The sequence below is a fragment of the Pseudochaenichthys georgianus genome, chromosome 7 (genome assembly GCF_902827115.2).
Source record: "Pseudochaenichthys georgianus chromosome 7, fPseGeo1.2, whole genome shotgun sequence".
NCBI lineage: Eukaryota > Metazoa > Chordata > Actinopteri > Perciformes > Channichthyidae > Pseudochaenichthys > Pseudochaenichthys georgianus.
The window spans coordinates 42,585,786-42,602,754 of record NC_047509.1 but is presented as its reverse complement, the minus strand read 5'-3'; the positions used below and the strand labels follow the sequence as shown (position 1 = coordinate 42,602,754).

At 41.3% G+C, this 16,969-nt stretch overlaps 1 protein-coding gene across 1 annotated transcript in view; it reads left to right on the top strand.

Annotated features, from left to right (window-relative positions):
• Positions 1-7,118: 7,118 nt before the first annotated feature.
• Positions 7,119-16,969, top strand: part of ubxn4 (UBX domain protein 4) — a 30,687-nt gene continuing 20,836 nt past the window's right edge. Inside the window, exons 1-6 of the mRNA XM_034086963.2 lie at positions 7,119-7,309; positions 8,019-8,121; positions 10,526-10,554; positions 10,901-11,019; positions 11,326-11,491; positions 14,778-14,892. Coding sequence (XP_033942854.1) covers positions 7,228-7,309; positions 8,019-8,121; positions 10,526-10,554; positions 10,901-11,019; positions 11,326-11,491; positions 14,778-14,892 — 614 coding nt within the window. The 5' untranslated portion in view covers positions 7,119-7,227. The remainder of the gene's footprint in view (positions 7,310-8,018; positions 8,122-10,525; positions 10,555-10,900; positions 11,020-11,325; positions 11,492-14,777; positions 14,893-16,969) is intronic.

The window sequence follows — 16,969 nt, the reverse complement described above, 5'->3', positions numbered from 1 at the left end:
CAGTGGATGTACATGATCTTTAGTTTGCTAGTTATTACGAAGATTACTTCAGGAAATCGCGACGTTTTCATTGTTACCAAGGTGGTTGCTAGGGACGCTGCTATCGATATTATTTCTGTTATGTTGTGTAACTGTTTAATGGTGTTATCTTTATTGCTACCCCCTTCCCCGTCAATGTATAGTGTTGGTCCACAGCCTAAACATATTAGTTTAACAAAATCCGCATCTAAAGATACGTTATTTCCCCCCTGTGCAATTCCAGGCTCACATCTCAGAGCACATCGTCATTAACAAATACCGGAAACAGACCAAAATAATAATAATACCTTATTCCGAGTGTGCTTGCTTTTCTCTTTGAAAGTCATCACATAACGGCATTGTAATACACGGTTCGGCTGCATTACATATTACATATCTGCCGTAGTTCTGTATTTATAGAGCCCTGATGAGAAGACAAACATGAGGAACTGATAACGTGATGTGGATCATAAATATATCAGCCATTAAACAACATCTTACATTTATTTTCACACAATACGTCTCCTTGCAGTATCAACACTAATTCGGCTCACTTTTATATTTGATCCAGTTGGTAGATAGGCTGTATTTACACCATAAAGGTGCACAGCTGATATAAAGGGACACCTGGTGGTTAAAGCATGTTATTGAATTTCAATATTTTTATTATTAGATATTAATACGATCCCTATAAAGTATATTCATTACTCGTTATTCTCTACTAATTGTTAATTAAAGACTGTATGTAATGACTATTTTGCACATCCCTTTCAAGATTTCATGATTTTCTAAGGTTTATTGACATATCATATAGGCCTACACAACTGTGGTGTAGTTCTGCACTGAATGAAAAACTTGGGTTGCAGGTTCCTCAATAGTGCATTACAAGACATCTATCAATATGTGTGCATACCTCCAGCAATGTTAACTATGTTGAAGCACTTATTTTAACTGATATTATACATAATGTGTTATACTCTTATGAGATGTATGTAGATATTTCATCTCCGGCCTTGTCAGGTATTGAACAATCAATAAATAAAGAACACAGAATTGTTGAATATAAAACACAGAATTTATGTGATTATACTAAATGATTTTCAAATAAACACAACTGCATATTTAACTGTTACACATGCTGATGTAACGCAAATGTTCCAACTTTGGATCAATAAAGTATATCTTATCTTAAGCTGATCGATGGCTACTGCCATATTTGCAAAATGTGCCTCTGAACCTTGACAAGTGCATGTTTCAGGCTTATCAATTCATGTAATGTAATGTTATCACAGGGGTCACACACATAAGACCAGCTGTTAAATAAAGCTCTTCTGACCTTAGCTGGCATGTGGGTATATATATTAATACTGCCCATAATGGGCACCATTTATTAATTATATGTTTTAAATGTGAGTGTTTCCTGTCCCCTAAACCTCCAGGGATGTACACAGTTTAATACTGGCAACTTCTTATTATGGGAAATACTGGGAAAAACGTCTTTTAAAACTACAACTCCCAGTTGAGACGTGCCATAGAGAACATGTTGCGAAACAGAATAGCCAGCATGTGTAGTTCTGGGGACGGGGTGGGGGAGGGGGGATGCGGTGGACCCGTTCAAATCCAGTTTTGGACAGTCTGCCGTGGTTCCATCCCATTTCAAGTGCTGTTCGAGAATCGGCTTAACCCTCGGAGCACACTCTCCAATCACAGAGCTTGAGGACTATCACGGGGTTTGTCAAGAGCACATGGTGTAGTCCAAACGATAGCTGGGGATTCTGAGTAGTGTAGTGTCTTCTGCCATCCTTTACTCCTGGGAATGGACGCTCACATTACCTTTAAGGGCAGCCGACATAAACGAATGCCGTGCTTCCATGAGCGTCAAATCCCGACGCAGATGGGAATACATTGCAATCAGTTGAAAGCTATTTGCGTCCCTTTATGACGCTGAAGGAGCCTAGGAGCGTCACAATTGGACGCCACGGACACTGACCAAACGTCGCTATTGGACGCTTAGGGAGTGAGAGTGTGTTGGACCCGGCGGCAGACATACGTCTCTGGGCGGGCATTTGATGTACCAGGGCGGGCCCACCCCGAAACTTACATTTCCCGGGAAAACTGAATTGTGAAAGAGCTGACATGCTAAAACCCAACCCCTGCAGGGGGGTCTGGGGAGATTCTCCCCCCCGGAGATTTTTTGAAATACTAACATAAAATACACATTCTGGTACTCTCTTGAGAAGAAAATAAATACATCTATTACTACACAACATATTTTAAAAAACGAATGCCATTTCAGTTTTTTGTTACTTTGTTCTGAAAGCTGAACCTGCTGCTCCTCACAGAGAGAAGAGGGAAGAGGCTGTGGATAAAGGTGGACAGCCCCCATTGTTCTGTGTGTCAAAATGAAAGACAGCCCACACACCTATCAATCATCAAACCGTGGGGTCTTATTTAATTACGTGTTGATTTCTATCAACACGTAAGGTTGTATCGATGTATCTATATACATCGATACAACCTTACGGAGAATATTTTTGCTGTAGTACATCTCTGATGTACTACAGCAAAAATATTCTCCGTCGGGACTTCCTGCAACAACACCACGTCGTTATCTTGATTCTGATTGGCCAGAAGACATTATCAAAGATGTTCTATTGAGAAGATGATCACTACGTGACAAAAGTTTTCAAACCGTTTCAAGTCTTCGGTATTTCCAGACAAGTGACTGCTGAAATCAATCTTACTAACTGCTGTCTGTGCAATTTACTCCGCGCGAGTTGGCGGACTTTATTTAGCTTACTTTAAAATCATTTTTCATGGTGGGGCTAAGCCATTTATTGGTATGGCTGTAGCCTACCCAAGTATACCCTGGCGCCGCCACTGAACATAATAATAAAACAATTACAATGTTGTATTCAGCCCTGATTAAAACAGCGGGCCCAAATCCTGGATGGTCGGGCCCAAATCCTGGATGGGCTGGGCCCGGCCCCATGGGGCCCGCCCATGACGCCGGGTCTGACAGGAACAAGTCCTGTTTCTCTTTTGAAGCCAGGAAAAGGCTAGTCACTGTGACTTTTTTACCTGTGCTGGACTATGGTGATCTGGTCTATATGAATGCACCTGCCTATTGCCTGAACAAGTTAGATGCCGCCTATCACAGCGCACTGAGATTTGTCACAAATTGTAAAGCACTTACTCATCACTGTACCCTGTATGCCAAGGCAGGTCTGCCATCACTCACTGTAAAGAGGCTCAGTCATTGGTACACGTTTATTTATAAAGCTTTGTTGGGTAAACTCCCGTATTATATCTGCTCTCTGATAACACAGAGAGTTGCAAGCAGCTATTGTCTGAGATGGCATGATGTATTGTTAGATGTGCCAAGAGCAAGGACTGTCTTAGGTAAGACAGCTTTTATGCGCGCAGCTCCACTTGCTTGGAACAATCTTCAGCAAGAATTGAAACTGAGCAATCTCATTCCTCAGCATGTTTTTAAAGCTAGGCTAAATGAAATGCTCGTTGATACTATGGGCACTTGTAAATGTCTATAACTATGTAAATGACCCTGTAAATATAATGTATGATGTCCATTGTTTTATGTTTCATGTGGAACCTATATGCTGCAGGTCTCCCTTGAAAAAGAGATATATGATCTCAAGGGACCAATCTGATTAAATAAAGGTTTGAAATGAAATGAAAAGAAAATGAAGTAGTCAGTTTGTGCTGTTTATTTTACAAGCAGTGAGGGCTTGGCAGCATTTGTATCTTACATTAGCTAGCTAAATGAGTGATGTAGCATTGTGCCTTTCTGATTCTGTAAGTAAGCTCCGTAGTTATCATTAAAGTGAATAACGAGGTTACTGTGTCCTCGTTTGTGTGGGGGGGGGGGGGGGGGAATGATCCAGGCTGATGGTTTTCAAAGTAACATTACGATCAAGCGGCAAACTCTGGGGAAGAGCCAGGATGCCAATAAGTGTCACACACTGCAGTTCATCTAGTGGCCAGTAGGAGCAGTCTGCAGAAGGAAGATATTGGGCATGGAGATATTTCCATGCCCAACTTTACAGCAGAAATAAACATGTTTACATTGTGGTTCAAAAAAACATATTCTCTGTATAGTTAGACCCCCCCTTCATGAATATGGATTGGGGGGGTGCATTTTTTCTCAACTTATCTGTTTGATTAATATTAAGCCTTAAAGTTATGCATATATTAGGGCGTGGTCACATTGAGTGACAGCTCTGTCAAGTGACTGCTGCTGCTAGCTTCTTGTCTCTCTGCTACCTGCTCCGTGAAGCTACAGGGTGCAAAATGTGCCATGTTGATTTGCAAATTGTGTGAAAAGCTGAAAACGTGTTTAGAGTTTTGGAGATTTGAGCCGATGTTTTGCTCTTTGAGTGTCAGTTAAAATAATTGTGCTTTATGTAGAATTTTAGTGTGTTAGCAATCGAGAAAAACTGTAATGGTCTGGTCCGAGAATGGACACCATTTCCTGCTCCCAGAGAGAATGACATTCCTCAAACTGAACATTACAGCCGTTTATACTGTCTCACATGGGTCTGCTCCCCCCCACGAGCCATGAACTGAAAGCTTGACATCTGCTTTGAACACTTGGAAGCCTCCTGTCACACCAGCACCTACCCTTGGGTCAGTCAGATGACACTAACGGCTTCACTTAGGGCATTTGGTTCAGATACATGACTCTCGTTTCCGCAGGGTGGGTTGTTTTTTTAAGGCTGTTCATACTGCTATACTGAGGATGCCTGTAAGTTGGCAAGCTGTTAAAAGCCCCTACTATTTTAAAATAGGCCTAATGTCAGGGGCCTCTTACTGTCTAGTTCTACATATATTCACATTATATAGACCATGTTTCCACCTGGTCAAAGGAAGAGGCTGCACGGAACTCAGGCTACAATACAACCATTCTGTTCTGCTCTAACGATTCAATTGATAGATTCTACGTCAAAACAATTAGCTTTTATTGTTTCCAATGATAACGTCACCTTAACTGGAGGAATGCAAACCTGTTTTCAAATGTCAGGTTTTGAATTTGTTTGACATTTCTCAGTAATGACACCCTCAGACACCCAATACAGTTCATGCTATGCCATCAGTAGTGACTCAGATGTTGAGGGGATGAAGTTTTTTCCTCCCAAATCCGATATGCTTTGCTTTTCAACAAAGGTATGCATTTCCTGCATAAAATAGGTTTCTCACAATTGTTTTGTGTGAGCTGCACACAGGTGATACTGAGTCTTCTCGATTAATAGATTATAAACTACACCATGCTTAAATTGGCTCCTGAGTTATTATTTCATATGTGACATATGTAAGAAAAGGGAGGGCAGAGTCAATTATATTGAGGAATTGCTTTTATATTGGGTAATTTATTTTTCAAACCTATGTTTTATGGAAGAGACATGTATTTCTGATAAACTAATATTTTATCAAACAGTAAATGGTGAATTAATATAACATTCAGAATCATTGAGAAGGGGTGATATCCACAGGGACTAGCTCACCTTTAACTTAAAATAACATTTATCTGCTTTGGACTGATGAGTATCTGATTCTTGCATGTTAAATGACTAACACAAACCTTACATTTATGCATGTGCATGTGTCAGGAAGGCTCCCAAATAATTCTGAGGGGCCTATCCTATTTTTGTAATTAAATGATAATGTGCTAATCTATTACCTTGAGTTGTCCTCACTCAAGAAAACATCCCTATCAAGTGTTGTGCCGATAACTAGGACAGCTCTCAAGGCCAAGGGTCAGAGAGAGAGGGTCACATTCTCCGGCTGCAGAGAGCACCCCCAGCCATGGGCAAGGAAGCACGAGGTTGTTCGAGATGAGAGGATTCTACACTTGCACCGCCCTTAATCGTAAGGCTTTACAGAGGGTGGTGAAAACTGCAGAGAACATCACCAGGACGGAGCTACCATCCATGGAGGACCTTTACATCCTGCGGCTCAGGAAGAAATCCCTCAGGATATTAAAAGACCCCCATCACCCCAGCCACAAACTGTTCAGTCTGCTGCCGTCTGGCAGGCGTTACCGCAGCATCCGGACTAAAACCACCAGACACAGAGACAGCTTCATCCCGCAGGCAATACGACTGCTGAACAACTGAACTGCTGAAACAATTTCATAACATTCATCTGCTACTTAGTAATTATCTATCTATTATCTAATATATCATTCCAATAACTTGTATAGACTCGTATTGCACTATTCCACTTTCTCGCTTTTTTTAGAACTTTTTTTCTTTTTGTATTACTTTTAATATAGTATATTTTAATATTGTTTTAATATTGTCTGCTTATCTGTATTATTGTGTTGCATTTTTGGAGAAGCCTGTGACCTAAGATTTTCAACGACATAATTACTCTGTAGCTATGTTAGTTTGACAATAAAGAACCTTAAACCTTGAACCTTGAGATGTGCAGTTATGCTGGGTGCCTGCACTTGATGGGGTTAAAGGGAATGAACATGCTGATAAGTTAGCAAAATATGTGTTACATTAGCAATTCCAGTTTCACTTGGGAAAGGAGAAGGAAAAGCAATAATTAAGAAGAAGGGTTTGGAAATATGGCAGAAAGGGTGGGCGGAAGATCTGAAAGGGAGGAGATAGCACAAGTTACATAAATCATAACAAAAATATATACAGAAAGGAACAGACGGGAGGAGATCATCATCACTAGACTCAGACTGGATCATACAGGATTAAATGGCATAATGTTTATAATGGGAAAACGCGAAGTTGAAAAATGCAGGGGGTGTGGAGTGAAAGAAAAATGTGGAACACATCATATGACACTGCAACATGTACAAAACAGAGAGGGGAAAACTAAGAGACAGGGTCAGAGAGGCAGGAAGGGAGTGGAGCCTGATGGGGATACTGGGGACAGAAGGTGAGGGGGTAAGAGATACCAGGAAGGCCATTTTTAAGTATTTGAGTGAAACAGGATTGATTGGAAGAATTTAAAAACAAAGTAAACAACACAGTGGTATAATTCCACAAGCAGTGATAGGTTGATATGGTGATACATACTCTTGTACAGTAGGTGGCGGTATGCACCTTAAAGTTGTTTGCAATCCGCCAGAAACCGAGAGAAGAAGAAGAAGAAGATGACTCCGTAGTTTATCCGAGTTTATCTGGTTAACACAACAGCGCCACGAACCAGTGACAGAAACAGATCATTAAAATGTTTTGGTTTGATGGCTCCATTCCTGATGCTATTAACTTGGCTAAACTGCGGAGTTCCGTCTTTGTCGTTGTCATTACAGGTATGTGTGTGTTTGTCCATTAACCAGATAGCTATTGCTAGCTGCATTGGTAAATAGTCATCTAGAAGCGCTAGCCAGCTAGTAGTGGTAGCTGATAGTGCTAAGCTGCTTCTTAAACTAGCATAGTGAACCCATGTCACACAATAGTAGAGTAGTGTATTTACGCATATTGGAGGAATATAGGCCAAGAAGATAGACACAATGTCACGAGATGTGCCATATATACATATAAAGTCCTTAAAAGCTTAAACCAACTATTCCTTAACATCATGGACGTCATGCCGTCTGGTATATTTACTGAATTACGCTGTTTAGCTAACTCCATTCAATGACTATGCTAGTTGCTAAGCTAACCTCTGAAACACGGGGCTTATCTCAAGGTAAAGTGTTCGTCCATCTCTCAATAAGTTAAACCAGACTTGAGTAGGTTTCGGGGTTAAGGAAAGAGGATTCATTAGGACTTGGGAAATGACCACTGCAGTGCTTTGAGACTGGCTGCACTGACATTATCAAACGTGTTTATGATGCACCAGTGGATTTGATTAATGTGCGTATACCATTCTCCGTACAGTAGACTAGTGTAAGAACACATAGATACATTGCTCCGTGCGATTTTATGGTGTCGTTTTATGTGGGCTCTATGATATTGCATCCGGGAGCTAGCATTAGCTATCCTATTTTGACAGGATCGTTGTTGTACTGTCCTCAGGGGGAGATGAGCAGTCCGCACAGCTGATGTCCAGCTGGGAGGATGACAGAGTCTCAGAGGCAGCACACAACTGTTGTGTGGCTATCAAAGTCAATGACAAAAGGTAATACTATTGTGTTCACTTAAATGCATTACATTTCATTCTGTTGCAAGATAAGTAACTGTTAGCAAGACATGTCCATAAGTGAACGCTTAGCATTCTTGTCAACCATTAGTAAAATATGATGACCCATTACTTTAAGTGCTTATCACCTCAACTTCCCAATGTCATGGACAAACTGTTGTGTCTTAATAGTTTTGTGGACATGGACTTTAAGAGTAGTCATTGTACATAACTGAATAATAACATGTATTTTCTGTGTGCATTAGGGGTGTAACGGTTCACAAACATTTCGGTTCGGTACGTACCTCGGTTTTTAGGTCACGGTTCGGTTCGGTTCGGTACGTTTTCGGTACAGCAGAAAAAATTATCACAAAACATAACATATTTTTTTTTTATTATTATTAAACTGTGAATAATGTATTCACTCAAATAAATGCAAAATATAATAAAATAAACTAGGGATGCACGATATTGGGTTTTTGAAACCGATACTGATGCCGATAACTTCCAAGACCGATAAAAAAAAAAAAATTACGCCACTAATTATTTTAACGCGATTAACGCATGTGTATTTTTTTTCCTGGGCCGCCCGTAGTTTCAGAGCGCATCGAGTTTAAAATACCATCTACAAGCTGATGCTGACAGCCCCGCTCCTGCCGCCCGCTTGTGGCAGACCACACTTCCAAGCTCACCGGCAGGCACCGACTGGCCATCTGGAGGACCGGGAGGGTGTGTGTATGTGTGGCCCGAGCGAGCGAGAGAGAGACCTTACGTGCATTGTTGTTGTTAGCATCTGGTGCTAGCTAGCTGCGCTAACGGATATAAGGAGCTGTTTAAATGAAAACAGAGGAGCGACATTTCGCCACAACTGCGCCGAGCACTTGACTTTATGCAGGAAGCAGACAGCGGGACATTGTACGAAAAGTCAGCACACTCAGCAACATGATTGCAGCGTCCAGGCAGCTCCGGTTCGAGCATATGCCTTGAGTTGCACATAGCTCCAATGCGCGCACTCAGACACACACACACACACACACACACACACACACTTTGTATTGTATTATTGTCTTCGTACGCTTTTAACACACCATCGTAGCGATGGCGATGTTTCAGGTGACTGATCAGGTTCGAAGTATTAGGGAGCGCTGGATTTGTGAAGAACTCCCCTCTTCCTAAACAACTAATACCACAGTACTGGCAAAACGGGAGGAGACGAGTGAAAAACAAGCGCCCCTCATCTCAATCCACCCACCCAGTATCTTTTTCTTTTTTTTTACCCAAAAAATATATTGTATATTATCGGGGCTATTAATACTGGTATCGGGTTTATCGGGATGACGTCATAATTCCTAATATCGGGCCGATAATTATCGTGCATCCCTAAAATAAACATTAAGGTGCAGCATTTCGATGAACTGAAATAATCTGTATTTGAACTTTACTGTACTAGTACTCACAAAACATAAACTATTAGTATTGGGTTTTTAATTATTATTAAACTATGAATATTCACTCAAATAAATATAAAATATAATAAAATAAACATTAAGGTGCAGCTTTTCGATGAACTGTACTGTACTAGTACCTAAGCAGCCAGCTTGACATTATGACTTGCTTGTCATTGTATTTTCATGTTTTTTTAAAGAAAGATGAACTTGTCCACATTGCTTGCCGAAAGGGCAGATCTGCTGGCACTAACAATGTCTCCTGCTGTGGAGAACATACCCTCTCTCTAGGGACAGAGGTAGCAGATACAGCCAGGTAGCGCTTTGCTAACATGGCAACATAAGGATATTTGCCGTTTGTAATAGCTTTGGCTCGGTCTGAAGTTTTTGCGAGTGGTGGAGGCTTAAATGCTAGTGGGAGTTGGGTTTGCACTTCAGTCTTTTGGTACCGGTGATATTCACGTTCGGGTGATGCCTTTTCAAATGAGTGTGCAAGTTTGATGTATTGCCAGCCGCGTAACCAATTTTAGTTGAACAATGCCGACAAACAGCTTTGGTTCGTTCCTCCTGTCTTTGTCCGTCATCCTTGTACGTAACTGCGAAACCAAAATGTTCCCAAACCGGAGACTTCAATGATGCTGGAGGATTTTCGAGCTCAACTTTATCTGCGTTCGCCATTTCGACAGTTCCTCAAATTACTGACTACATTTGAACGCATCCCTCTGACCAGCTCGTCCAATTAATTGACTTGCTCGCTCTATGACGCGTTGATCACAATGGGTGCAAATTACTCTGAATGCTGCGACGCAGCACCTGAGTTTACTTCCAAGAAGTTGTTCACGTTCTCAATTTTTTACGTTTAACGTTATATTCGTTCGGTACACTTCGGTACACACGTGTACCGTTACACCCCTAGTGTGATTGTAAACATATGCATATCTGCAACATTTTTTCCACAGTGAGCCATGTGTGCAGTTCTCTCAGATCTGTATCTTTTGTGCCCCTAAATATTGTTGGAGTAACTACAGAAGGCCATTTTTTATACTCACTAATCTCTGAGGGAAGTTCATAGTAGCACTACCCATTTCATTGCTGTTTTCAAACAAATAGGCACTGTTCATTTAAGCCCACATTACATTGATTAATTTACTGTGGTTTGGTTATAAAGTTGAGTTCTTTTCACAGGGCATCTAAGATCTCTCTTGACCACCACTTTCATCGTTTTTTTAACGATTTGTTCTTTTCATATGTCTGTGATCAGTGAAGAATGATATTTATAATTATTATATGAACACATTTGCTCGGAGCTTCTTCCTTAACCCCCCTGTTTGAAGATCCAGTGGTGTGCATACCCTCAAGCTTCTTTATTGGGGAGAATGGGATCCCTTTGGAGGTGATCGCTGGCAGTGTGTCCGCTGAAGAACTGATGATAAGAATCAACAGAGTAAAGCAGGTACGGACGCAGGGAGGGGGTGTAAACAGTGGTGCAGGGAGATCACTACTGGTTTTTCAATCCTTTGTTTATTTTTTTTCTAGTTTAAAAAAACAAAACACGATGAAGAATTACATGCATGCCTTTAGACATTTTAGCAGCTGTTGTGTACCACTTCTTGAATCATAACGACTTTGTAATCGTTGAATGCAAGTATTTTACAACCCCTAGATATGAATACTACCTGCCAATACTGCTTCTGAACTGCCACTGAAGCTACTAAATCTACTACTAAATTATTTTCTGACGATGATCATGTTGTCAAAGATGCATGCCCAGCAGATGACAGGTGGAACAGAACTCCCAGAGGCCAGTGGTCCTGTGGAGACGAGCATGTTCGATAGCAAGCCTCCTGTCGCAGCTTCAGCTCTAGGAGCGCAGCTTAGGACGGGAGCAGCCTCACAACCTGCAGCAGCACGTGGGACTGCAGAAGGTGGGTATGCCTGGATAGCACAGTCATTAAAGGTCACCTATTATGCAAAATGCAATGTTTTATGACTTTTATACATACATATGTGTCCCCTCTGTGTAAGGAGATAGATAGACAGATAGATAGATAGGTACTTTATTGATCCCAATTTGGGACATTTTTGCAAGACTCACTAAGTGTCAGAAAATACAACCCTCTCACGAGTCATAACGTCATTACTAAAATTTGGGCTGGCCTTGAACTCCTGGCAACCTTCTGCGACAAACAATGCGCGACATGTTTTAGAAGTAATATGGTCTGTGTTTACATTAGCAAACATCGCTAACACTCAGAGCTAAAGCTGTCCTGGAGAGAGTATGTTTAAAGAAGCCGGATATAAAAAGGTACTGTCCTTGTGGTAAACCTGTGAGAGAGAAAGCGTTTGAGCTCCATACTGATTCAGAAATAATGCTTGATGTGGTTAGGGTATGAATTGAATGTTCCAAAATCCCATTGGTTTTCTCTTATAGCATCTCTGTATAGTATCTCTATTCACTCTCTGTCCTACACGCTTTGTTACCAGGAAATGACACCAGTAATGACAAACAGATAAGAATGCTGTGTCATGTTAGCGGGACATTACGGAGCTCACGAGTCCGCCCTGTGAGGCATGAAGAGCGGACAGTGTGAGGTTGATTTACTGGTGTCTTTTCCTGGTTGCCGCATAAAGTGTAAGTGCCATGTTAGCGGGACATTACGGAGCTCAGGGGCCTCATTTATAAAGCCTTGCGTAGGATTCACGTGGGAAGGTTGCTTACGTAGGACAAAGCAAATAAATAGGAAATAAAACTAATGTGTTGTGTTATATTAGCTGTACAATTTACCACCTATGGTGTTCTTAGTTTCCATACCTCCTGTGTTTTACGAGCGACTTATCAAGTATAGGCGAACGGCATAAAACATGATTAAACATGATGGTATACAAAAATTCGTATCTATACAACCTCAGTACTTTCTTGACATGACTGGATACCATTTTGAACTGAACCTTTCGGCCTTCCAACAGTAAATGGTCGGCTGGCAGAGAGTGTGCCTATTGTTCTATAGCTATGGGCGTGCGACATTCCAACAGATTTACTGACGTCAATGGCCCCCGGAAGAAAAAATGGAAAAAGAAAAATCTACGATGAGGCGTGGGGGGGCAGCATAGACACGTATTTTCTGTGTTAGAGTTTTACTCGCTTACAGGGTGTACTTTGAGGGTTTGTGACTTTGCAGACCGTTTACATGCAGAAAAAGCTACATAACACAAGGGGACGGGTAATAACTGGAAAAGCATACGATGGGACCTTTTAAGACTATATAAATATACTAATGCTGTCAAAATTATCGCGTTAACGGCGGTAATTAATTTTTTGAATTAATTGCGTTAAAATATTTAACGCATGTGCAGAATGGCCCGCCCCATACATCCCACCAGTGGCAGCGCTGGGGTAGGCTACACCCATACCAAGAAATGGCTTAGCCCCACCATAAAAAATGATGTTAAAGTAAGCAAAATAAAGTCTGCCAACTCGCGCGGAGTAAATTGCACAGACAGCAGTTAGTAAGATTGATTTCAGTGGCCACGGTTTTGAAAACTTTTGTCACATAGTGATCGTCTTCTCAATAGAACATCTTTGATAACGGCGTGGTGTTGTTGCAGGAAGTCCCGACGGCGTATACTTTTGCTGTAGTACAGGAGTGCACATAACTGGTACGCAGGTTATGTGCCTAATCTGAAATGCGTACCGTCACTTGTGTCACAAAGCGCATTTGCGTACCGACGTACTTGTGAAGGTTTTCCAGAAGGCGGTTAGATCACCGGACGACAGAGTCGGTCTCCGTGTGCACAGACAGGGCTGCTGTTAACGTCGGTCAAAACTACGCCAACCGGCTGCGGAGGGAGACTCCCCCCTTCACTGGAGAACTGCGCTAAAACAGCTGATCACAACGTTCACGCTCTGTGGTCACGAAGTACTCCACTAGCCCCCCCCCCCCGTCGACTTTCCTGAAGTACTCCCCCGTTGATTGAAATCAACACGTAATGAATTAAGACCCCCCCCCATTTATCTTTCGATTCCCACAACAATATACATAAAGAAATGGCATATTTTGGACATAGTTCGAATGGTGATTAATCATGATCAATTATGTTTTAAGCTGTGCTTAATCTGATTAAAAAATTTGAATCGTTTGACAGCCCTAAAATATACATATATAAAATGTTTATCACATTATTGCCTACATTATAGGGTGGGGGGAGGAACAAAGAGGAGACAGAGATCGCGGAAGTGTTCCTCCAGCCTTTTTTATTGACTGAATATAGAGAGAACAATTTCACACTCTGCGAGCCAAGACCTCATACGGAAATAACCATAACGCAAGTTTTTTTGAAAACACAAATCCATGCGTGTCTCTGAATGAGCCGTAGCAACACCGGACTGACCCTAACAGAGCGGGTCATTTAGTCACTAACTGTCTCACTCTGTGCTGATGCTTTAAACGGCTGATATTATGTCGCCTCAGTGCGCATCTCACAAAACGAGATGCATTGTGTGACATGTAGTTTATGTGCAACGTGCTTCTGTAAAGCGGCATGTAAACATATAATACATTTATTATATTCTTTGCTAGCTCTTTGCTAGCTCTTGCGGACATAAGACACCCCTGATCTAGGATGTGTGTCATCGGGTGGCTTTACTGTGCCGTGCTCTTTCTTGAGGAGGCCCCATGCGACGGCATGCGCTCTCTTCTCGTGTGTCTGTTTGTCTGTCACCTGAGACATGAGAGCAGAGGCTTTTGATGGTCATGTGACAACATCTCCATATCTGCTGTACACTTTTCTTTATGGAAGTCAAGACATCTCTCTGCTGTGATAAGTGGTTCTCCTCACATTACATATGGTGGCTATGGCGCCACCGGTGCAACCTAGTTGCACCTGATGGCACCCTGAAAAAAAGGTGCTTGGGAGCATGTCTCCGGCCCATATGGGTGCAGCCCAGTTCGATAAACATGTCAACCTGCATGGTAAGGAACAAAAACTCCACGGATTCCAAGTTGGTAACATGGGACAGGAATATGAATATGATACAAATAGAAGTGGAGGAAGAGAAATGAGTTCAGTGTAACATAAGAATAATTTTAACCCCCTCTTAAAAATAATCATGGTTTTGTGTTTGAAGTCCTGTCCAGCCCCTAACGATTTTGTAATGTGGATAAAGCTGCAAATAAGGGAGTTAACCTACTGCTTTCTGTTTGTACCATGAAGCATCCCTCTCAAGCACAGAAGAGGATGGCAGCATTTTAGCCTCCGTAACTGCAGAGAATGCCCCTTCAGACCATGCAACGCAGAGTGAAGAACACCTGGATGATAATGTGGAAAGGTAAGTACGTCAAATGACAGGCCAAGGCAAAACCGAGTTCCTTTACTTGGCGGCATAATTGATGGACAGAAAACGGAGAATAGAGATCTTCATTATAGAAATATCTGCAACCTTTCCCTAGAAGGGAGTCTACTATATGTCCAGAGTTCATTCACCTTAACATTAGTATCTCCAAATATGTATGTAATAAAATATCATTTCAATTTCTTAATAAATAATATACAAAACAAGTTTATAGATCATGCAGATATAAGGGCATGCAGAGTAAAGATGGAGACATTGACCTGGTAAAATCCCATGACACTTAGGCCATTGCCAAAATAGGCAAATACGAGCAGTACATTTCAACAAAATTAGTTTTTGCGAGTTCACCTCTGACCTCTGATTTCACGTGGCTACTTTAATTGTGTTCTCTGGGCTGAACCCGCAGCACAATGCTGCTACACTGCAGACCAGAAGTACCAGTTGTATCTGTTCTGTAGTCAGGATCATTTCTCCCCGGGATGTGAACAGAAGTCAGCAAGTCTCATCATATTATCATTCGGGCTGTCAGTCGATTAAAATATTTAATCGCGATTAATCGCATGATTGTCCATAGTTAATCGCAAATTAATCGCACATTTTTGATCTGTTCTAAATGTACCTTAGAGGAATATTTTTCAAGTTTGTAATACTCTTATCAACTTATGAGTGGACAAATATGCTTTATGCTAATGTTTATTATCATTTGAACAATGACAAATATTCTCATGAATATTAAACACAACAACCTCTGAACATTACAAATATTCGCCTCAATTCAACCTCTCTCATACAATAATACAATACAAATAGGGTGTGTGTGTCGTAGTGCTGCGTACCGGTACGCCGAACCGGTACTGGACTTGTAAAAAGTTTCGGTTCAAGTCCGGTTAAAACCGGAAAGTCGGGAACCGGTACTTGGACTCGCAAAAAAACTAGCACGTATATTCTGGTGTCTGTGGTTATTTAAACATTCCCTGATAAACGTTATTCAGCGTCAATAAATGAGTGCTAATCCCAGTGTGCCCGGAAAGCTGTATTCTTCACCCAGTTAACTTTTTATTTATTTATTCATGCATATTTACTAATCACATTACATTTCATTTAGCTGACGCTTTTATCCAAAGCGAATTATAATGACCGATTACAGGGACATTCACCCTGGAGTAACTAAGGGCTAAGTGCCTTACTCAAGGGTGGTGTTCCTGGCGGGATTTGAACTCAGAGCCTTCCGATCTTCAGCCCACCTCACTATCCATTAGACCAGGGATGGGCAACTTTAATGGTGGTGGGGGCCACATCATTGATGTACTGGCCACCAGGGGGCCACAGATTCACTTGGAACACACACAAATTCCATGTGTTGTATGTAATTATTAACAAATATACTAAGTCTGACATCTTCATTGACATTTTACAATCAAAGGGAACATCCCCAAAACATGGGAACATCCTCTAATAAGCTCACTAAACAAATATCAGTTCACAGAAATGTTATTTCATTTTTACAAGTGGCATGTTTATATTGAACAGGTTATTAAACAGTGGAATAAAACTATTTTAAACTATTGGAAAGCACGGAAAATGTGTGTGTATTGAGATTAACCATTAGATGACATACACATGAAGTCATGAACACTAACCTAGACATTAGTTGTCTAACTTGAACCTAAAACACGTGAAGCCTGTCTCTGCATTCCCCTTATTCCAAAATAAGGGGAATGTCAACACAGATACCTGTCAACCCGCACTCTGCTGTTCCTCAGCACCACTCCCCCTCCCTCCCGCTGAAATTATGAATGAAAAGCGTAGTAATCATAGATAACACGGCAGGGTCCGTGACAGTTTGTTTTCTTCTGATTTCAAATAAACAAAGTCTTGGTTTTAAGAATATTAAACTTGTTTCGCCAAATTCAGATGATACATTTATTTTTAAGCTTGTAAAGGCATAATTACAAGAGGCAACTTAACGTCACAGCAGGCATAACAACAGCTGGAGTTTCTTGTGAGGGTTTCCCCGGGAAACAAACACAATACACACAAATGCGTCACAGAT